Consider the following 20,011-nt stretch of genomic DNA (forward strand, 5'->3'; position numbering starts at 1 on the left):
AACCAGCAGAGCATGTAGCAGGGCACAAGAGAGATGATCCCAACACACAAAAAACCTCACACTGCAAGCCACCCGTTTGGCAAACTGGCTGCCGAAGCAATGTCTGTGCCGGGGAGCAGACGCTGGCCCAGCCCCGGGGTCCCCGGCCAGGGTGCCCCTCGGATCCCTTTCTCAGCCCGTGGGCTTGCATTTTCCCCGGGAGTCCACCGAGGGCCAGGCCGGGGATGAGGAGGGCCCGGCCCGGGGTGCATGAAGCCGACGCTCCCCCTGAGGCTGCACCCCGGCGGGCAGGACCCAGCGCCGCAGCCACAGCCGAGCCCCCCCGCGGGATGAAGCGAGGCGGCGGGCTGTATTCCGACATTAAAAATCTCCCGATGGAGGACGGCGCCCACCTCTCACCGCGCTCCCCTCAGCCGGCCCGCCACGACAAACCCCACCCTCTCCTCCCACTCGCACTCCCTATTGGCCGAAACGCCCGCCCGTCAGCGGCGGTTACCATGCAGACGCCTCCGCCGCGGCGACGCCCTGAGGGAGGAGCGGGGCCGCCATGGGGGCGGGGAGGGGGAGGCGGCGGGCAGCTACACCGGGACCGGCACCGGGACCGACACCGACACCGGGACCGATGCACGGCGCAGAGGAAGCGGTGGCGGCTGGGGGGCCGCGGGTGAGGGCGGCGAGCACGCAGACCGACAGCATGGCCGGTGAGGCGGGGGGGACATGACGCGACACGACACGGTGGACCGGGGCCTGCCCCGGTTTTGAGGGAGCGGCGACCCTGCCGCGGTGGGAGAGCGGGAGGTAACGGCTGGCGGGGAGCCGCCTTTCGCGGGTGTCTCCTCGCCCACCGGCTGCTTCGAGGTGTGGAACGAAATGGCCGGAGCCGTCCGGTTTGTCCTCTCCTCAGGGGGCTCTTCCCTCCCCGGGGCTGCTCGGAGAGCTCCCGCCTTCCCTCTCGTCAGCTGCTGCTTCATAGAGTGTTCCTGCCCGCTACAGGCAGGGCAATAAGGTGTATTTGTGCCCCCCCCCCCCCCACGCTTGCCTGCGCTCTTATACATAAGGCCTTTTGATAACATATGCTTGTATTTTGCATTCCCCCCCCCCAAGTGATTTCTTTTTCCAGTTCTGTACCGTGTATAAACCGGTGCATAACGATGCTTGCCTTCTGGGGGGTGTCCTTACTAACCCCTATAGCAGGGCCCATGCACAAATTTAGTAGGGAGCAACTTTCTCACAAGGCTGGGGATGCCCAGATGAAGCAGATTTTGATAGATTTCATCTCTCCCATCGCTGCAGTAGTGGTGTGTACGTACAGACCGCCCGTGGGCTATATATAGAGCTGTCAGACTGAGGACCACGACAGGGCTGCCAGGTCTCCTTGATGGGTAAATGGGTTTTGTTTCATCCTAGTTTTGTGCAAATCCTGCTTCCAAGCGAGCAAAGAAAAGGAACTCTGAAAACGGTTTCTAGTTTCCTTTTCCCAGACAGGAGCATAAGCGCACTGATTTCCTCCCCCTCGATGGTGTCAAAGCACAGTGTTAGTTTCGTACTCGTAAGATGACTTCTTCCGAGCCTTGCAGACTTTGAACTAAGGACTCCTGCGTCACAACCGTGGCATAATCCTATATCTGAGCCGTGTCTGGATGGGCAGTGCCCTGCTCCTTTTTTGCTTGCAGGTGCAGGAGCAGCAGGGTTTTCGACAGTGGCCTTCACAGCATGCTTTCCCTGGAGCGTGCCTTGCCTCACGGAATCGAGATCCCTAACCTGGAGGAATAAAATTGTACCTTTGTGTAAAGTAGGGAAGGTGTGAGGACTTGATGCACCTCAAAAGAGCACTCCTTTCATATGCGGTTTTGCTCTCAGCTGCAAAGAGCCCAATTCCTTTTCTTCCCCGGTCTTCTGTAGTTGCTTTAAATTCTGTAAGATGGCTCCTACCTTTTTTCCAGGCCACTTTAATCAGTATTCTCTTCACTCTGTTGAACTTAAGGGAACATTTAACTACCTAAGTGAATAAAGATGTGGATACATAGATATAACTGTGACCATAGGTCTTTCTTTTTTCATCATAATATTCTCCTGCTTCTCATTATAAATTCATGTCAATTCACAACAGCATTGTGAACTGGTACAGTCTTCAGTTTGTTTCCCATGTGTTTGACAGGTCGCATTCAGATTAGGTCCAAGAAAACAAACAGTAATTCAAACTTGTTTCTGGTGTATTCTGTTTTAAATCTACTCTGTATGCCAAACTGTAATCCATTTTAGAAAACATGACGGTATACGTGTGAGTTGGTATAAATTACACTGTTCATTTTTGCTTGCCATTTGGGAACTGTACATGTGTGTGCTACAACAGGAGTGAACAGGGGCTGTAATGAGAATGAACTCAAATGCCCATTTAAGAAAACAAATTCTACTTGTTTAGCTGTGGCTTGTAGACTTACTTTTACAATTTGTTTTTAGCACAAGTGATAACAAATCTTCATGTGTGCTGCTTGCCAGGTACATATCTAGCCCACGTATCTGATTGTGCTAACCAGGTGCCCCTTGCAGTGCTTGTGCACAGCAGGATAGCATAGCTGGGCGGCCTAAGGAGTAGCGGACAGCATCAGATGGTGCTGCTGAGAGGTCTATAGTTGCTTTCCAAAATCACACTTCTGTGTGAAAAAAGCTGCTAAAATACTGTCTGAAAAAGGTATTCCAGTCACGGATTGCATATGTTTATCTGCTGTCCTAATTGTTCGGGTTCACAGACATGTCATTAAACTGACCCTCTCCCCCACTGAAGCAATCTTAGTATCTGATTATATCTCTTCCAAACTGCTGAAACTACTTAGAGAAATGTTCTTCTCTATTCTAGTCTTGCCTCTGCCTTTTCCTCCTTTGCAAAAACTTTAATGTTTGTAGGAAGGGATAAAAACAGAAATAATACTATTGTCAGACAGCACATGTGAGACCTGCAGAGGAATATGTGTTTATTACAGCTCTCTGTAAACACCCCTGAAATAGGGACTGGAGTTTTTTTGAAGACTTAATTAACTTCCTGCTAAGTGTGAGGCAAGACAGCTTTACATTTGGAATGGTGCAAGCATTAGTGAGCAATGCAGTGCTTCCTCCTTTTTCATTTGTGGGACACTCAGTAATGCTGAGCACTGGCCCTCGCAGGACAATGTCCAGATCTTGAGTAGAAGCACAACACAGCACAATGTGGTAGTCCGAGAAGGGATTCTTTGCTACCTCTTTGGTTATTTAGTCCAAAGTGACAACCTGAGCAATAGGTTTAAATTTTTGTAAAAATCTAACCAAAATTTAAGCAGACTGTAAAAAGCCAGAAGTATGTTTCTCCAGAACTGGTGTAACTGAAAGGTTTCACAATGGCTCATCCACTGTTGCTGCGGGTGTCAGTGTAAGATCATGATGCGTGCCTAGATATTTTTGTTGTCTTCTGTGGTGAGCCTGAAGCTGAATCACAAGCTGTCTCAAATTTCTGTAAGCATCTGTGAATCACTTGAGCACATTAAGTTGTGTGGGATCTGATCCGTGATTTCTGCTCCTCACCTCTGAGTAGAATTAACTCACTGAATTTCAGTGAAAGTTTCACCGTTTTCTCTTGTTGCACAAATCTGATCTCTGCATCCAGATGTGAGCATTCTGAGTTGACAACTGCTGCCCTGAAGAGGACAGTGTGGATTTAGCTGCTGTAATAGCAGAAGTGGTTGATGCCAGCTTCTGTAGCAGCTGTGGTGTAGAAGACTTGGAAAATATTGTTCAAAATTGTTTCTTTATAAATATTCTTTAATAAATATTTCTTTTTTTCTTCTAATGACAGGTCAAATGCCAAGACTTTCTAAGGTCAATCTTTTTACTTTGTTCAGTCTCTGGATGGAGCTCTTTCCCTCGGCTGAGCAACAGAAAAAATCACAGGTAAAATGTCTATGTTTACCGTTAATTGGTCTTTCTGAACAGATGCTAATACCTCCTGCAGTGAATTTAACCTAACTGCTCTTTACATGACAGAGAGTCCAGAGAGGAAGAAAAAAACCCAAGGCTGATAAACGTTTTTCAAATATTTCTTAGAAGTAGAAAAAAATCCACTGGTGGGAGGAAAAATAGCAAAATGGTTAAATAGCATGCTATTTCTGAAAAACTTTGAAAGGCAAAGTATAACCCCGTCAGGTGAAGCAAACAGTAAAAAATGCTCGTGGGTATTTTGAAGAGCGTAACAAAGGAGGCATGGTGGATACCGTGCACTTCTTAGTATATACTAATTATAACTTTAAAATCACTGTGGTTGATGGTATAGAGATATTCTTTAAAATCTCGATGTTCATGATTGCAGGAGAGTTCTTTTATACAGTGGATGTGCACAGAACTACTTGAAATGTTTGCTGATGAAGAACTTGTAGATAACTACCTTAGTGACAATGAAAAGAAACCATCCTTGAGAATGGGTCTTCCAAGTAGCTGCCAGTTACACCTCAAAGCAGAGGGGCATTTTCAGAGTGTCCTAGAACAGGATGTTTCCTTTTGTGATGAGAGTTCTTATTGTGCTCTTTAAAATAATTACTACTTTATGCAGAGCATGCCCATGTGCTAAGACCCATAGCACATGTATCAGCCAGGACAAGAAAAGATAGCAAAATAATTTGAGTGACAATTCGGCCTAATTTTCCGAGTTTGGTATGTCCCAGACTAGATCTGAAAGGGGGATAGATGAGCAACACCATACAGGCTTCAAAAGCAGTTTCAAATTTAGTAATTCAGTTAGGAATGGCACGTGGATTATATGTAGGGCTTTAGTACAGCCTCATTTCTGTAACCACAAAGAAATTGAATATTTGACAGATCTAAGGCATCAGTGTTCTGTTAGCAGCTGGATTGCATAATGAGATCCGTTTCACCACCTTCATCAAACTATCCTGTATCCAGTTTCCTCACAATACATGGGAATCCAGATGTAAAAACTCGTCTGTGGTATGCAGACTTTTTCCATGGAAGATTCTTTAGAACCAGGATTCATTTCTATAAATGAAGAGACAGAAATAAAGCTAGAGAAGCTATTGGCTCCCAGGATGGTCAAGCTTAAGACAGAAATGAAATTCATGAGCATTTCCAGATGCTGATGATTCAGAGGGGTTTTCAGCTATAATTGACAGAATTTTCTATGCTGCCTCTTGGTTTTGTTATGGGCAAAGCAATGACCAGAAAAATCAGGAATTTGCAACAAGTCCCTCTTTGAAGTTTGACAGGGGCACAGCACTCTGATATTAACAGGCATATGTAGAAACCACCACCAAAAAAAAAAAAAATACTGCTTAGGGGAAGTGTAGCAGAGATTGCTTAATGATTCATACCACAATTTGTACTGAAGAGCTATATGCTCTGATGCTGGCTGATTACTGTTACCCACGGAAGAGCTGTAACATCTCTATGGATTTGATGTTGAAAAAAAGTAAAATAATAATAACAGTAATGCATTTTTCTGTAGGTAAAGAAGAGTGGTCTAGTTGTGGTGAAAAACATGAAGATTATCGGTCTTCATTGTTCCAGTACAGACTTGCATGCTGGCCAGATTGCACTCATTAAACATGGATCAAGGCTTAAAAACTGTGATCTTTATTTTTCCAGAAAACCATGTTCAACTTGTTTAAAAATGATTGTAAACGGTAAGCAATGACTGTAGTAGAGTAGAAGTAAATGTTATGCTTGGTGGTGGTGGTATCAGAAAGCCTGTTTTCTCTTTGGACTGTCACAGTTTTGAATGCCAATCCCTAACTTGTGCAGCCTGCACTGATATTTTCCACAAGGCTGAAAATAGTACTGAATGTGCATTTCCTGGAGCTGATGATCAAGAAACTAGGGTTTGCTACTGAGACCCTATTTCTCTGTGCAGCTATTAGTATTGGTGGTGCTTGTCTCTTGGTTGGGATGCACTGCTGAGATTCTGACATACCTGTTGCACTTTGCCAGAGCAACCCTAAGCCTGATGATGAGGCTTAGATTGCTACGTTTTTCCTTGCCCGCCCATTGCTTGTCAGTGGCATCAGAGGAAGGGTGGTTTTATGCAGAAATCACAGGGAGTACTTTAGGGTTTTCTTTTCTCAAGTGAGATGAAGACAAGTCAGGTTATTCACTTCCTGAAATGGGATCTGCTGGTACAGCCCTTCTGCAAGTATTGGTTTTTAATGGCAGCAGCAACTTCTATTAGTGCTAACCTTTTTGTGTGGTGTTAATGTATCTGTTGTAGGTAAGGTGCAAAATTGGGCTGCCACAAAGATCTCAGAACTTAGGAAATTCCAATTTTTGTCTGTAGTCTGATTATCAAGTCTGATAAGCTCTTGATACTTGTTGTATATGCTAGCATTTTTGTTGTCCAGACGCCGCTGAAACAGCACTCATGGCTTTAAAGGAGTAAAAACAGGATTAGGCAATAGTGTGTTGAAAATGAAGTTTATGCTCCACTGTGCTTGCATGGTTTGTTTTGCTGAATTATCTTCTCTTCCAGCTGGGGTGAACAGGATTTCTTACTGGCCTGCGGATCCTGAAATCAGCTTGCAGAATGAGGTGTCCAGTCCCATGACTACTGATGATGCAAAGCTAGATGCCAAAGCAGTAGAAAGACTGAAGTCAAATAGTCGTGCTCGTGTGTGTGTGTTGCTTCAGCCCTTGGTGTGCTATATGATGCAATTTGTTGAAGAAACTTCCATGAAATTTGATTTTATTCAAAAAATAGCAAAATCTCAGCCTGACTCAAATACTGACTTTTATACTACATGTAGACAAGAGAGAATAAAAGAGTATGAAAGTTTTTTCCTAATTTCAAATGAGGAAACACACAAGCAAATATTGATGACGATAGGACTGGAGAACCTCTGTGAAAATCCGTACTTCAGCAACCTTAGGCAAAATATGAAAGATCTTGTCTTGGTCTTGGCAACAGTGGCTGCCAGTGTCCCTGTCTTTGGATGCTTTGGATTTTACAACAGCGAATCATGGCAAACAAATGAAACAGACCATCAGGGTTTGTCCCAGGAAATTGCAAGGCACTGTATGATACAAGCCAGACTACTTGCGTACCGCACAGGTGAGTTGTTACAGTAGTGGAGGAAGAATGGGTCTCATGAGCAGAGTGAGTTCCTGATTTCAGTCTTTCTTCTTCCAAAATACTTCCTTGAGCAAGCTGCTGAATTCCATTCCTGCATCTGTGAAGCAGGAGCAGCAGTAGTAGTAAAAACTCCACGGGGGTACATAGTATGGTGTGTGAAAGCACTGAGCTTCCCAAGAGAAAATCAGGGCAGGTATCTCACATACAGTGCTAGCATAGCCTGCCCTGAGAACAAGTCCAATACCTTTCTGAAAACAGAACACAATGGCATTTAAATTCTTCAAGCTGATCTGAGACTCTTTTTTATGGAGGTTTCACAAGATGTTTCTGTTACCAAGTAAGTGCCAATATTTTAAGAATATTATGTACACTTCTTCAGAAAAGAGCAGTGAAATAATATCCTTCCAGTAGGGCATTAAGTACAGTTATACTAAGTTTCCTAGTTCCAATCTTATTAGTGAAAGTGATTATATATCTGATAGGGGTTTTCTTTGCAAAGATGCTCGAGCTTTGATGTACAGACTTTCAGGGTGGAAGGGTAGTTACTGACTGTCTTTTGATACAGATGACTCGTGTTAGCTACTTTATTCTCTCTGGGTAGCAATGCAGTAAAGTGGTAAGTTCTTCCAGAGAACAGAATATAAAGACTTAAAACTTGGTGGTACCCCTTAGTGATGTTTTTTTCATCTAGATAGGCTAGTTGCTTTTTTAAAACCCTTGTAAACAAATAAATACTACATATTTAAAGCTTAAAACAAAACTAATCCCCCAACACACACACACAAAACCAACCTATCAAGTCAGGTGCTGAATGTGCCTTTTGACTTATTCAGCCTTTGTTATTTGTGAATGTGAATCTTCGTATTTTAGAACCTCCCCGCTCCCCCCCCGCCCCTTTTTTTTTTTTAGGGTACCCTCTGCAAATTTGGTCACCAAAAGTTGCAGAGGAGATTGCGTTTTTAGAAGTAATTCAGAAGTTTCATGGAACCAGTTGTGAGTTTTTTGTACAACTGCTGTTGTACAGAGCAAGATAGAATGACCAAGCTTGAGTACTCATTTTTGGGGCAGCAAAATTCAGTTTTGTCTGTGCTGTTCAGCCTGGACTCAGTTCTGGTTTTTGAGCAAACTCTTATTCCACTTTAGTCCTGTAATGAAGTGAAAAAAAATAACAGCACACACACACATATTTAGATGCTTTACATTATTATATAGGTGGATATAAGGGGAGCAAGATCAGAGGATGTTTTCTATGCTGGCTTAATATACACCAGTGACTAATAAATATGCAGAATAAAAAGCCAGCCCTCATAAAACATATCTTTGGCAGGAAAGACCCTCTTTGAGTGATTCTGTATGGTAGTGATACTAAGGGTGATGGAAATGGTTAATTGAAACAGCATCGTCTACAGTATTAATCACTGGAAGCCTGAAACATTTTTTTCTCCTTGATATGCTCTTTTTTAACTGGTCAGGACCCTCATCAATAGCTACTGGGGAAGATTTCCGAGTTCCGTAAAAATCTTCCAAGTCACATAATGAAAGTTCTGTTCCAGTTTTCCTGTGGTGGTGATAGGAAACACCCGCCTAAAATCCAACTGTTAACTTTTTGACTCTGAATTAGGTATAAAAAAGAACTAATTTCGATAGGAATTCAGACCACAGAACCATAAGCTTAAGGAATGGCAGAAATGAAGTAATTAAGTAGCAAACAGCGAGAAGTTTTTTATCAGTTTGCCATCTCACATCAGCGAACCTGTCCACATATATTCCTTGCACACATTTTCTTATCTAAGTATTGGCTGCTTCTTAGCATTTGTGAACAAATGTACATAGCAAAGTCTTAGAATGGCTGGCGTTGCAGTTAAAGTACACCCAGCTTTTGCAGTAGACTCATATGACTTTTAAGCTCTTGATCTTTCTGCATTTCTTTTCTCCTGTCCAAGAAGCAACAATGAATGTTATTCCTTACTCTAGGATGTCATATGTTAATGTATAGGTAACTCAGAAGTGCTTTATTTGTTATTTACTGCTAAAATGTTATGTATTTCAGAGGATCATAAAACAGGAGTTGGAGCTATTATTTGGGCAGAAGAAAAATCAGTAAGTATTGAAAAAGTTACTTTTTCTTGCACTCACAATTCATACACTTGTATCTGCTTTGAGCTTGTTATTTTTAAGTTTATACAAGTGCATTTTCATTCACACGCACAGCACTATAGAAAGCTTGCACTTCTCATTCTTTAGTAACTAAATTAATGACTGTTTCATTATTACACTGTCAAGATGAAGGGGAAGTATAAATGAGTTTAGTAACTACCACAGTGTCTCTGCCTAGCTTTTCAGCGTGCTTGCTTCCCCAGTCATTGTCAGTTATTCCAGGTGTCCTGGTGACAACATTTTGCCACAGCTGCTGATCAGGCAGCATGTGCCTCCTCTGCACGGTCCCTCTTTGCAGCTCTCTTTTGGAGAGGTCTCAGTGCAATCATAGCCTGACAATCTTTTCAGGATTTTTGTTACAGTTGAAATGCTGTACTGGCTTTAGCACATTCCTTTTTGGATCAAAGTGATATTTTTCTACAAATATTGTTACTGTGCTTTTTCCCATCGAAACATAAAGTTTTTATTTCTTTATGTCTCTATATACGTTACCAATCCCAGAAAGCCTCATTCTTTATGCAGCTGCAACATACACTTCATTTGTTTTTAGCACTTCAGTCACCAACTGCTTGTTGCTGTTTTGTTTCTTGTTCTGGTTTCAATCGCCAGTTGCTACTTTGTCAGCCCACTGGTCTCTGGGTCTGTTGAGAGACAGGTGAAACACCGTCTCTGGCACATCAGGGACTAACTCCATCTGTCTTTCATTTTGTACATTGCAGGAAGGCTTAAGGACTAAATCCTTCAGACTTTTTGTTCCTGCCATCAGTATTACTTGCTAAAGGGAAAGCTTCTAAAGCCTGGTGCAGCGTGTTGTCTGCGGTGTTTCAGTTTGCCCGTGCAGCTCCTGTGGAGCTTAATGGAAAAGCTCTATACAGACATGGAGCAGTTAGCAAGAACTGTTATCTTTTAAGGGCTGTAACTTGGCATGAACTGATAATGTGAAAGTATACATTGTACAACACTTTGACTTAGTACTTTAGTACTCGGTTTAAATGTCTCCAAATTTGATGCTTTGCTTACAGAGAAGCTGTGATGGAACAGGACCAATGTATTTTGTAGGCTGTGGTTACAACGCCTTTCCTGTTGGATCTGAATATGCTGATTTTCCACACATGGATGATAAACAAAAGGATCGGGAAATCAGAAAGTTCAGATACATTATACATGCGGAGCAGAACGCCTTGACATTCAGGTAATGGGTTTATTTTTACCACAGAAAAGAATGAGACAGTTCAGAAACAGTTGCATGACAAATGCATAATGTCACTGTGATGAAGTGTGGATTGCAGTCACAGTCTTGTTTATGCCTATGATGCAAAACTGGGATGTGCATGGACACAGTCAGCTTCTGAGGTTTCTTCAGGCTTCTTGACTGAACTTGGTTTTTAATGGCAGCTATCCTTCAGATACAAGCCACTGCTTCTGCTTCCTGCTAGGACCATGCTATAACCTGAAGTACGGAAGTGTGGCAATTGTTGAGGCTTCCGACAATGATATGTGTGGAGAGGTGGGATGGGTGTTTTGTTCACAGATAGTAAAACCAAACCAGATGTTGTTGTGTACTTGTGCACTTGAGTAGGAATAAGTTGCTTCTGTGAGTAGATAATAAAACACTTCTTTGCTTGCTCTTGTGAGGTATAAAGTTCATCACTATTCAAAACTATTAAGATAGAAACTCTGATAGAAAATTCTGTTTTCTGACTGCTTGTAGGTGTCGAGAAATAAAGCCAGATGAGAGAAGCATGATATTTGTGACGAAATGTCCATGTGACGAATGTGTCCCTTTAATCAAAGGGGCTGGTATCAAGCAGATCTATGCAGGAGATGTTGATGCTGGAAAAAAGAAAGCAGACATATCCTATATGAAGTTTGGGGAACTTCAGGGTGTAAGCAAATTTACAGTAAGTATCTAAATATACTATATTCTAAAAACTCTGGGCAGCACTGGGGGGAGGGTGGAGCGAGCAGTCATCTGCAGCCAGCATAGAGGAGTGTTTTCTTGTGCTGCTTGGTCAAGTGAGTGGAATTGAGAGGTTGCTTTGTCACGACACTGGGGAGAAGTTGTGCCATATGCCAGATGGTGGGGCCAAGTGTGTCTGTTTTCTCTAATTTCCTTGCGGATTTCCCTCTAAGTCATTGATGTGTTTTGAGGTGATCTCTTCACACTCTGATGTTCTCTCCAAGCCTCCTTGTCACAGCACGGCAGCTGATGGGGGAGATCACTGTGTGATTTTGTAAGCCCTTCCGGCAGCTCCTGAAAGAGCTGTGGTGGGTTTTGAAGGTGGCCAAGTGCACCTGCGCTCAGGGTGCTCACCGTGACAAACTGTAGCACTGTCGGTTTGAGCAGGCTCGTTTCCCCTTCTCAAGGGAGTAAGTGGCCACGCATCCCTTAATAGCTTTTTATCCTCAAAGCCAGTGTGTGTTAGAGGGGGAGCCCTTCATTTCTTGCCTCACCCCTCGTCATGCGTTAGAGTGAAGGACTGTAGGGTACTTTTTCTTTCTCCCTTTGCTCTTTCTTCTGTCTTCTGGAATAAGTAAACTTTTTCTTTTTCTTTTACCAGTGGCAACTAAATCCATTGCACACTAATGCCCTTGATTTCCATGAGCCCACAGCCAGGGAAAGTAAGTATTTTTTCATTAATTAATTTTATGACTGAAGTCAATAAGTGAGATCATGTTTTAAACAAACCTGAATCCCTCTAGGATTGATTAGTCTTAATTAATCTTGATTTCGATTAGTTAAATTTTGCTATGAATACTTCTCTGAGCTCTTTGAATAGATGAACTAATGGTAAGTCAAAAACATAAGCTTGTTTTAACAAATGCTTGTCATTGGCGTACATTACAAAATCTAGTAATGCTACTATCAAGGTCAACAATATACTGTTTTCTACAGAGATCATTTCAGACTACATTATCATGTTTTAAATTTTGTTCTACAAAGACTTTTTATGTTGTGCTCTATAGAGAGTGCCATTCTTTTTCAAGAGAAATTGGACTCCTCCAAGTCATTTAAATACGTTCTGCAGAACATTTCAGTGCTTCTTTTATGAAATAGAATCTATGCCAACGCTCTTCAACCAATATTTATTTTTGTGTGCATTTATATACATATATAATATGAAGGCCACAAAATCCTTGGTGACCTGCACCCCTGTAGCAAGGGAGCTGTCATCTTCTGAAAATAAATAGTTTAGATAAGTCTTATGTTGAAGCCTTTCTCTGCTACAAAATGGACCCACCATTGGCATCTATGGTCAGCTACCAGTCCTTAAAATGTTTCTCATCCAGAGGGTGAAATAATATGGAAAAAGAAGCTAAATAATTTTTGTGCCTCAAGCATGAAGATATGGAGCATAACGATAGGCAGTTGGCAGTTACTCAAAGTATTAAGCACCTTGCTAGGAGCATAAAAAAAGACTGAAGGTGGGTTTTGTAGCACATGAATAGCCGTGTACTACAAGCTAATTCCTAACATGTAGTGAGCTAGATTGGTGGAGAAGTCTGTTAGCTATTTCCTTCTGAGTCGGGGGGAAAGTGGGGAGAGAAGGGCTCAGAGTAGTGTTTATGGCATTAATAATCACTGCAAAATGTTAGGGCTTGTTTGTCTGTCTCTCTGCTAAAGGTTTTTAGACGCAGCTGGAGGAAGATTCATCCTGGGGTACTTTGACAACCTTTAACAGGGCTCATTTTTCTAACAGTGTTTTCTTTGAGATGGTATGCTTGCATTTTCAACACTGAACTGTTTTAAGTTGCTATTTTTCCTTAGTATGTTTCTTTTACTATGGTTATTACATGTTCCTCTGTATGGAGAAGATGACAAGCTCCCCTGCCCCAACCCCCCACCCAGTGTTATTCCAGTGTGCCTGTATGTGTTGAGTATTTAGACTATGCTTACTACTGTATTAATGTTTCACACATTTTTTTTTTTCTTTAGATGGGGTCCAGAAAACAAAATCACTAGATGACCAGCAGCACCAAAACAAGAAACTGTGTCTTGGTCACTGTTGAATAATTAAGCACTTCTGCAGTCTTGCTCTGTACTTTTTATAATGCAGCCTGTTTGCACTTTCAAATAAGGAAGAGTTTTATTTATTGTTTGGAAAGTGATTTTTAGAATAAGTTTATTTATGATGTCTTAAATGTTTTACAGTATTACCTGAAGGTCTTTTTAATTTAGAAGTTCTTGTGGAAAAAATGCTGCTTGTATTTTCTGTGAAAGTAACAGGGTGGCTAATCATTGTTAACACATTAAAAAAAATACTGAAAGTTTATTGTTGGTAGATCAGAGTAATAATAAAATGGTATCTTTTTTGCTTGGTGTATGGATTGAGGGAATGGATTTCTAAGTTCTGGGCTAGCAGAATGCAGAAATAAGCCCTAGTTTTTCAAGTGCAATTGTCAAGGGAATCTTCTAGGAAATGGTAGATAAATAATCACTAGCAATTATTCCTGTTGCTGGAAGTGGCTTTTGCTTTGTATAAAGGAGACAAAGCCATTGGGGTCGCAATCGTTGCTAGGTAAGTGATCCGGAGATCAAGCTTGTCTCTCATACATAACCTCTTCCAACTACCCCAGCAGCAGAGCTATTTTGTTTTGTGATACTTGCATTGCTGCTCTGTGTGCTTCCTCAAGTGCAGCCCATCTGAATTAATGTAGACAAAGATTAGCTTTGCTTTTTCTCAGCTTCTGGATGCAGCCTAAAAGAATTTGGCTGTGTGCATCTCACTGGCCCCTACATACTATGTGAAGATTGCTAGTGTTTAGGTTTTGTTAATCTTCGCTAACAGGCTTCTAGGACTACGGAAGCTAATAAAGTGCCAGATGTCCCGCTGTTTCTTAGATAGGACGATCTGTTGAATTTCAGGTGGCGATCTCTTGGATGACTGCATGTGGAGCAAGGGTGACATTAAAACAGCCGGTGAAACTGCAGTCTAATGTTGTTGCTAGTTTTGAGGGGGTGCTAGGTAGGTAAGGGGTAACCAGAACAGAGAGTTGTACCCAGCATCTTTTCTCCTTACTCCCATCTGTTTGCTGCTTTGAATACGACCTCTAGCTGTTTGTTTTAGCAGACCTTCCAAGACTTTCTGTTCACTCCTCTTCTGAGTTCTCAAGTGCAAACACTTTAAACGTTTTTCTGCTGCTGCTGGTAGGATATATAAATGGCCTTTTCCCAGGTCTTTCATGCATCTTATCTTTGCTGCCCTCCTTAAAGTCCTGGAAGGGGAATCATGTCTTAAGATGCTGCTGCATGTTCTGTTTGTTTCTTTTAGGCTTTGGAAAAGGTTGGAACTAGATAGCAAAGCCGGGATTGGATAGTGTGCAAAGCATCCTTAACATGGCATTAATTATATGGAGTCTGTTCTCACCCAGTTTGGCTACTGGTCCTGTAACTTAAGGTACAGTTCTTGGTGCTTGGAGCTGCAGCAAGGAGCTATGATTCCCCATGGCTCACAGTATAACTTCATTCTTGAGTACCTGGACTTTAGAACTGGGCAATGCTTACATCCTATAACCATCACGAGAATTCACTCTCACTGGAGCGGGAGAAGCTGCCGTTTCTCTGAGCCTAGTTAGACTGACGGCTACTCCAGGGCTGCTGGTTGAGTGCGGTGCCTGCAGTGTTAGCAGCGGAAATCTCATCAGGCAACTGCCTGACCTCCTGCACCATCGCTGTCTTGGTAAGCAAGGTGCGTACAGCTTCATTTCCCAGGACCAGGTAGTGAATGAAGGAGAAAAATCTGACACTGTTTGTCAACTAAGGGAAGGACAGTGAAATCCATTTTTGCATCACACTACAAGAGTGCTTTTTCACAGTAGCTCATGAGGAAATTGCTGAACTGCCACTTCACCAGGTCTTGTAATCTAGCGTGGAAGAACCTGGCTCCTGAACTTAGGACCAGCAGATCCAGCTGCAAGAGCTGTGTGCCTCACCTGTCAGATTCAGACTCCAGGGCCTGGGGATTAAGTTACAGGTCTGGGTGCTGTACAAACCTCAGACAGACAGTTTTTTCCTCTCATCAACGATTATGTAATTTCATTGTTTGTAACTTCCATATGAAGTTAAATACAAATGTTGATGCTTCTAAGCAAGATTATAATCTGTTTTTAAATCATAAATATTTTACTTTGGCATATCCCACACACACACTTCTCGTAGGCATCTTGTGTTAGAATAATTACTCTTGGCTTTTTCTACAGATCAGAACACTGTCCAGATTAGAGTTAAAAAGTCCGCCCCACGCCACCCACTGAAACCTTCTTGTTTCCGTAATCCATTGGGAATGCTCTCTTACTTGAGGTAGAAGCGGGGAAAAAATCAGGGGAACGTTTAAGGCCCCTAAGTTTTATACTCATCAGTCAGCTGGTATCAAAATGGGTAAAGAAAGAAGTCTGTGTCTTTATAGGAACAGCTGAAATAATTGAAAAGTCCCTGAAACATCATAGGTGGCCTGGGTACCTGGAGAAGTAAATCAAGATACAAGTCAAACATCACAGACATTAAATAACTACACTGCAGTGAATGCTGCTGGTAACCTGTACTTCATGAGGAGTTAAGATTTTACCTTTATTTTTTATCATTTTTTTAAAAACAGGCTTTTTGTACAAAACTTTCCGTGAAACTTGGAATTGCTTGTAAGGCTGAAGGCTTGGAAGTCTGGCTTTATTTCTGTCTCGCCGTATTTCTACAGATTCCTCCAGAAGCTCACAAATTTCTGTAGGCTCTAATTACCAGTATAACCCTACTTCTTTAATTCTTACTGGGATTACAATGTAGGGTCTTTACCCTGGCCAACAGGAACAATGTGAATGGGGTTTTCTCTCTCAACCCATGGACTCTCTAGGTGGTGCTGTGCATGTCATCTGCTTTCCAGGGAGAGCCACGGAAGATTGGACGTCTCCTGCAGTGCTTATTTTGCAAACGAACACTAGAATGTTTGTTTCTTACATAGAAACTACAATGTATTTAAAATTAAGAAATGTAAAAGTTATATATTTTATATATTGTATGAAATAACTGCCATATGCATTTTGGGTCTCTTCCGTTCATTTCAGAGCAGTCATTTTAATTGCAGGTATGAACTATCAGTAATAATTTGGCCTCTTGACTGAGAATTACAGAAATTCTCTGTTAATTGTCTGCCTTACAGCAAAACATGTTTTCTGCTAATAAATTAATCTGACAGTACGTACTGAAGTGTACTTTTAAGTGCTTTGGGTTATTAGAAACATTAGAGAGTGCTTTGAAATGTTCATACCCTTTATGGGCCCAGCGCTGTCCTTGCTCCTGCAGTCCCAGCTCTTTGCTGAGCCGCATCGCCTCCCTCTGCTCTGCCTGAAGAATTTGTCTCAACGTGCCTCCCACCAGCCCGGGGGAAGGGCTGGCATCCCCTCCCTCGGCCCTGCGAGCATTGATGAGCATTAATTTCCTCTTCCTCGGGAGAGTAATAACCAGCTCGGGGAGCGCTGAGCGAGCTGCCACCTCCACAGCCCATTTCTTGGCTGGAAACGATGGAAGCGGGCGAAGCTTTCACCATCCCGCAGCAAAACTGGTCCCTGCTGCACCTTCTGCCCGTACGGGCACACTCGTGCATGGTGGGCGTCTGGAGTCGCGGTCGCCGCAGAGGGGGGTGGCTGTGGTGATGGGGGCCAACAACAGCTCTGCTGCTCAGCAGCGTGGCTGATGCGCAGCGAGTCTGTAGCACGGAGAAGGGGATGCTGAAGGCCTAACCCATCGGGGTTTTACACCCACCTAGCTCTCGCCCAGGCGTGCGGACTGATGGCCTGTTAGCCAGCGGAGTGCATTAGGGCTAGTCCTGCAGGTCGTTTTCCTGTTTAACTTCATCTGAAAGGAATCCACTCGAGGCAGTCCAAGGCTGGCTCGTGTTACGGAGCCACACGCAGTAAGCGGGGACAGATGGGAGATGTGTTTCAGAAGTGCTCTCGAACTGAAATGTCATTGTAGACACAGAGCGAGCAGTCAGTGGGATGTAGTCAGCCGGGCTGGCAATGGGACATGCTTCCCAGAGCCGTGTTTAATGCGGGACTACTCTGCGAAGCTTTGCTGTCCTCTAAATAGATTTTTTTTGTTGTTCCAGCCATTCTCCCTGCAAACTTCAAGTATCTGTTTGGCTTTATTAGATCTAGTAAGTGACACTGCTTGGAGACTAGAAAAGCAAAGGAGGCAGCTGGTGCGTACCCATTTCTAGTAGATCTGGATTACTGTATCATGAATGAAGACGGTCACCGTGCCACATATGCAGAGCCAAACTCCATTCTGCCCAGAAAGGTAATTGCAGAAAACTGCTGTCAAACACTTCCTGATCGTCCTTGGGATCCTTCTGTTTTCCCAGACCTGCACAGCTATCTCCTAATATGCCAGTTTTGTATGCTGCATGCATTTACACGGGCAACATCTAGTCTTAAGCATTTATCAGGTAGAAAGTGCTGCTCAGTGGTTTGCAGTTCTGGTCCCTCTTTGAAGGGCAAAGGGGCTGCTGGCACAAGACACCTTCCACTGGAACCCACTGCCTCCTGATAACGTGGTGGATACCGGGGCCGAGAGAGGGGTCGGTACCTTTGTGCCATGCCAAAACAGTCTCTTGAAACTCAAAAGTACTGCCGTGCAGCGCTGGTCAAACTCTGAGCCTAATCCCGCAGCCCCTGGGCTGCAAAGTCTTCGGTGCAGAGAAAGAAAAAGGCAAAAAGCTGCTGTGCGGATTCTGGGGCTGGTTTAAGAAGCCCCAGGCAGAGCAGGCTCCCCAGTTAGGTCTAAACTGGGGTTATTTTGCCTTAGCTGCGGCCAAAAAACCAAACAAAACAAAAAAACAAAAGAGCGGGACCGAGGCGGCGTGGGGTGCAGGACTGCGGCGTGGCCGTGGGGGGGGGCTGTCCGCAGGGAAACGGCCGCCGGCCCCCCGGGCAGCGGAGGGCACGGAAGTCTGTCCCTCTGCCACAGCGGGGCTGGCTCTTACCGTAATTATTGCAACAAGCATCCAGAGGCTCCCGCAGCTGCAGGCAGCAAAAGGCCAAGGTGTGCTGATGCTCGTTGGAAACGCCGGCACGCTTGAAACTGCTCAAAAGAGGCAAAAATGAGATTGGCGTGACTGTCACATAGGTAAAGGGCATTGCCTGACTCTGTGACGGCGCAGGCTTCGCCCTGTTCGGGCGAGGAGCAGACGTGCTGAGCACGGCTTTTTCCCCTGGGGTATTTTGCAGTGTGACATTTATTTTCTGTGCTCCAAATATCATCTGTTTGTACCTGCAATTTGCTTTTCTGAGGAGCCGGTCTCTGCCTCAGCACCAGCTGTCTTCCTGAAGCTACAGGAGCACCATGCATTCCCACCACTGGTGAAGGGATGGGGTCTGGTCTGGCTTTAATGCAGATAATTAGTATTTCTGCAGCATGTTTGTCACTGGCACTAGAGAGGTGTATTAACAACAACGAAGCCTTTGCAGTCTGCCTGCTTTTTTTTTTTTTTCTCCTCCTCCTTCGCCTTCATTGCTCAACTAGCTTCAGCTCTGGTGAGGTCACCTCACTGCTTTGCCAGTAAATTTTCCCCCAGGGCAGCTAAATTTTTAACTTGGAGGAAAAATGAGGGGTTGAAGCAGCCTGGGGAAACCATGAAGCATTTGAGCAATAACTTTAGCAAGAGCCAGGCCTTAGGGACATGTCACACAAATGCCAGCATAGACACATCCCCCCCCAATGTCCTTTCAGAAATACCTGAAAGATATATGTAAGGTAGTACAAATGCCAGTACATTCACCTGCAGTTAGCCTTTCATTCCCATGGTGGAGCAAGACAGATTTACCTAGAGAAAACAAAAATTAACAGTAGAAGCAGAGGAGCTTAGCGGCACGGCTAGAAGTGGTATTTATTAGCAGGAAAGCCGGGTCTTTTGTCGGAACGAACATATGTCTCTCCTCTCTCTGCCATGCCTGCCGTCCCCTGGGACGTCCTGCTTTCTTGCCTGCCAGTAGGCCTGTCCCCAGCATCACTTTCCTTGGAGCCTTTAACAGGAGGCATGAGCCATTGCTGCCAGCCCACAGCGAGACCCTGCTCCATCCCATGAGCTAATCGTGGCTCTGCCCTTGACGCTCCTCAGGGCGCAAGGCGAGTCCACCTGCAAATATCCTTTTTTCCCCACACACACCCAGCTTTAAAATGGGGAGGAGGTGCCTTTCTCCACTCCCCCCAGGAGAGTTCCTGAGACTTGCTCCCTGCAGGCTCCTGCTTGTCCCACGCACACAGAGCCCAGTGGGCATCTGACCATCTGCCTGAGCAAATGACGGGTTTGTTTGCTCCCTGCTAGCCGCCGGGGCAGGGCTGTGCCTGGGTGTGCCACCTGCCAAAAAGCTAACCCTGACGGCATGTTTGCACAAAGCTCTGAACAGATGCAACGGGCTCTGCTTTGACAAGGGTATTTTTAATTCCTCCCCAAACCCTCATCAAGCCAGCTGTTCTACAAGCAAGTTGAAGGGCATTGCCAAAGCTGTGCGTTAGTAGAGGTAATGTACCCAGCAATTTGGAACTAAAGGGCCTCTATTCATAAGAGTTGAGCAAAGCACTTCACGGCCCCGAAGACGTGGTCCTGTCTTCACTGCGCCCTCAGAATCAACAACTCCATTCATTAGCAGACTGGCAGCTATCCCCAGGAGAGCTGCACTGGGGAGTTGGGTGATTTTAGTTTCTTCAACTGCGAGGAGCTGGGCTACCGTGCTGTGACGGGGCTGATGCCTGTCGTGCAG

General features: G+C 44.1%; 1 protein-coding gene across 2 annotated transcripts; it reads left to right on the top strand.

Moving 5' to 3' along the window:
• Positions 1-587: 587 nt before the first annotated feature.
• On the top strand, positions 588-16,448 carry CDADC1 (cytidine and dCMP deaminase domain containing 1). 2 transcript variants are annotated; one of them, XR_008235030.1, is made up of 10 exons: positions 588-701; positions 3,827-3,921; positions 5,486-5,663; positions 6,503-7,081; positions 9,153-9,202; positions 10,282-10,451; positions 10,971-11,160; positions 11,821-11,881; positions 13,197-14,658; positions 15,667-16,448. XR_008235030.1 is itself a non-coding variant. In XM_052786153.1 (9 exons), exons 1-9 carry the CDS (start codon positions 623-625, stop codon positions 13,268-13,270), a joined length of 1,476 nt encoding a protein of 491 aa, XP_052642113.1. In that variant the 5' UTR covers positions 588-622; the 3' UTR covers positions 13,271-16,448. The 2 variants fall into 2 exon arrangements, 1 of the variants encoding a protein (XP_052642113.1); XM_052786153.1 differs by having other exon boundaries at positions 13,197-16,448.
• Positions 16,449-20,011: the final 3,563 nt, after the last annotated feature.

This window comes from Harpia harpyja, chromosome 4 (genome assembly GCF_026419915.1).
Source record: "Harpia harpyja isolate bHarHar1 chromosome 4, bHarHar1 primary haplotype, whole genome shotgun sequence".
Classification (NCBI taxonomy): domain Eukaryota; kingdom Metazoa; phylum Chordata; class Aves; order Accipitriformes; family Accipitridae; genus Harpia; species Harpia harpyja.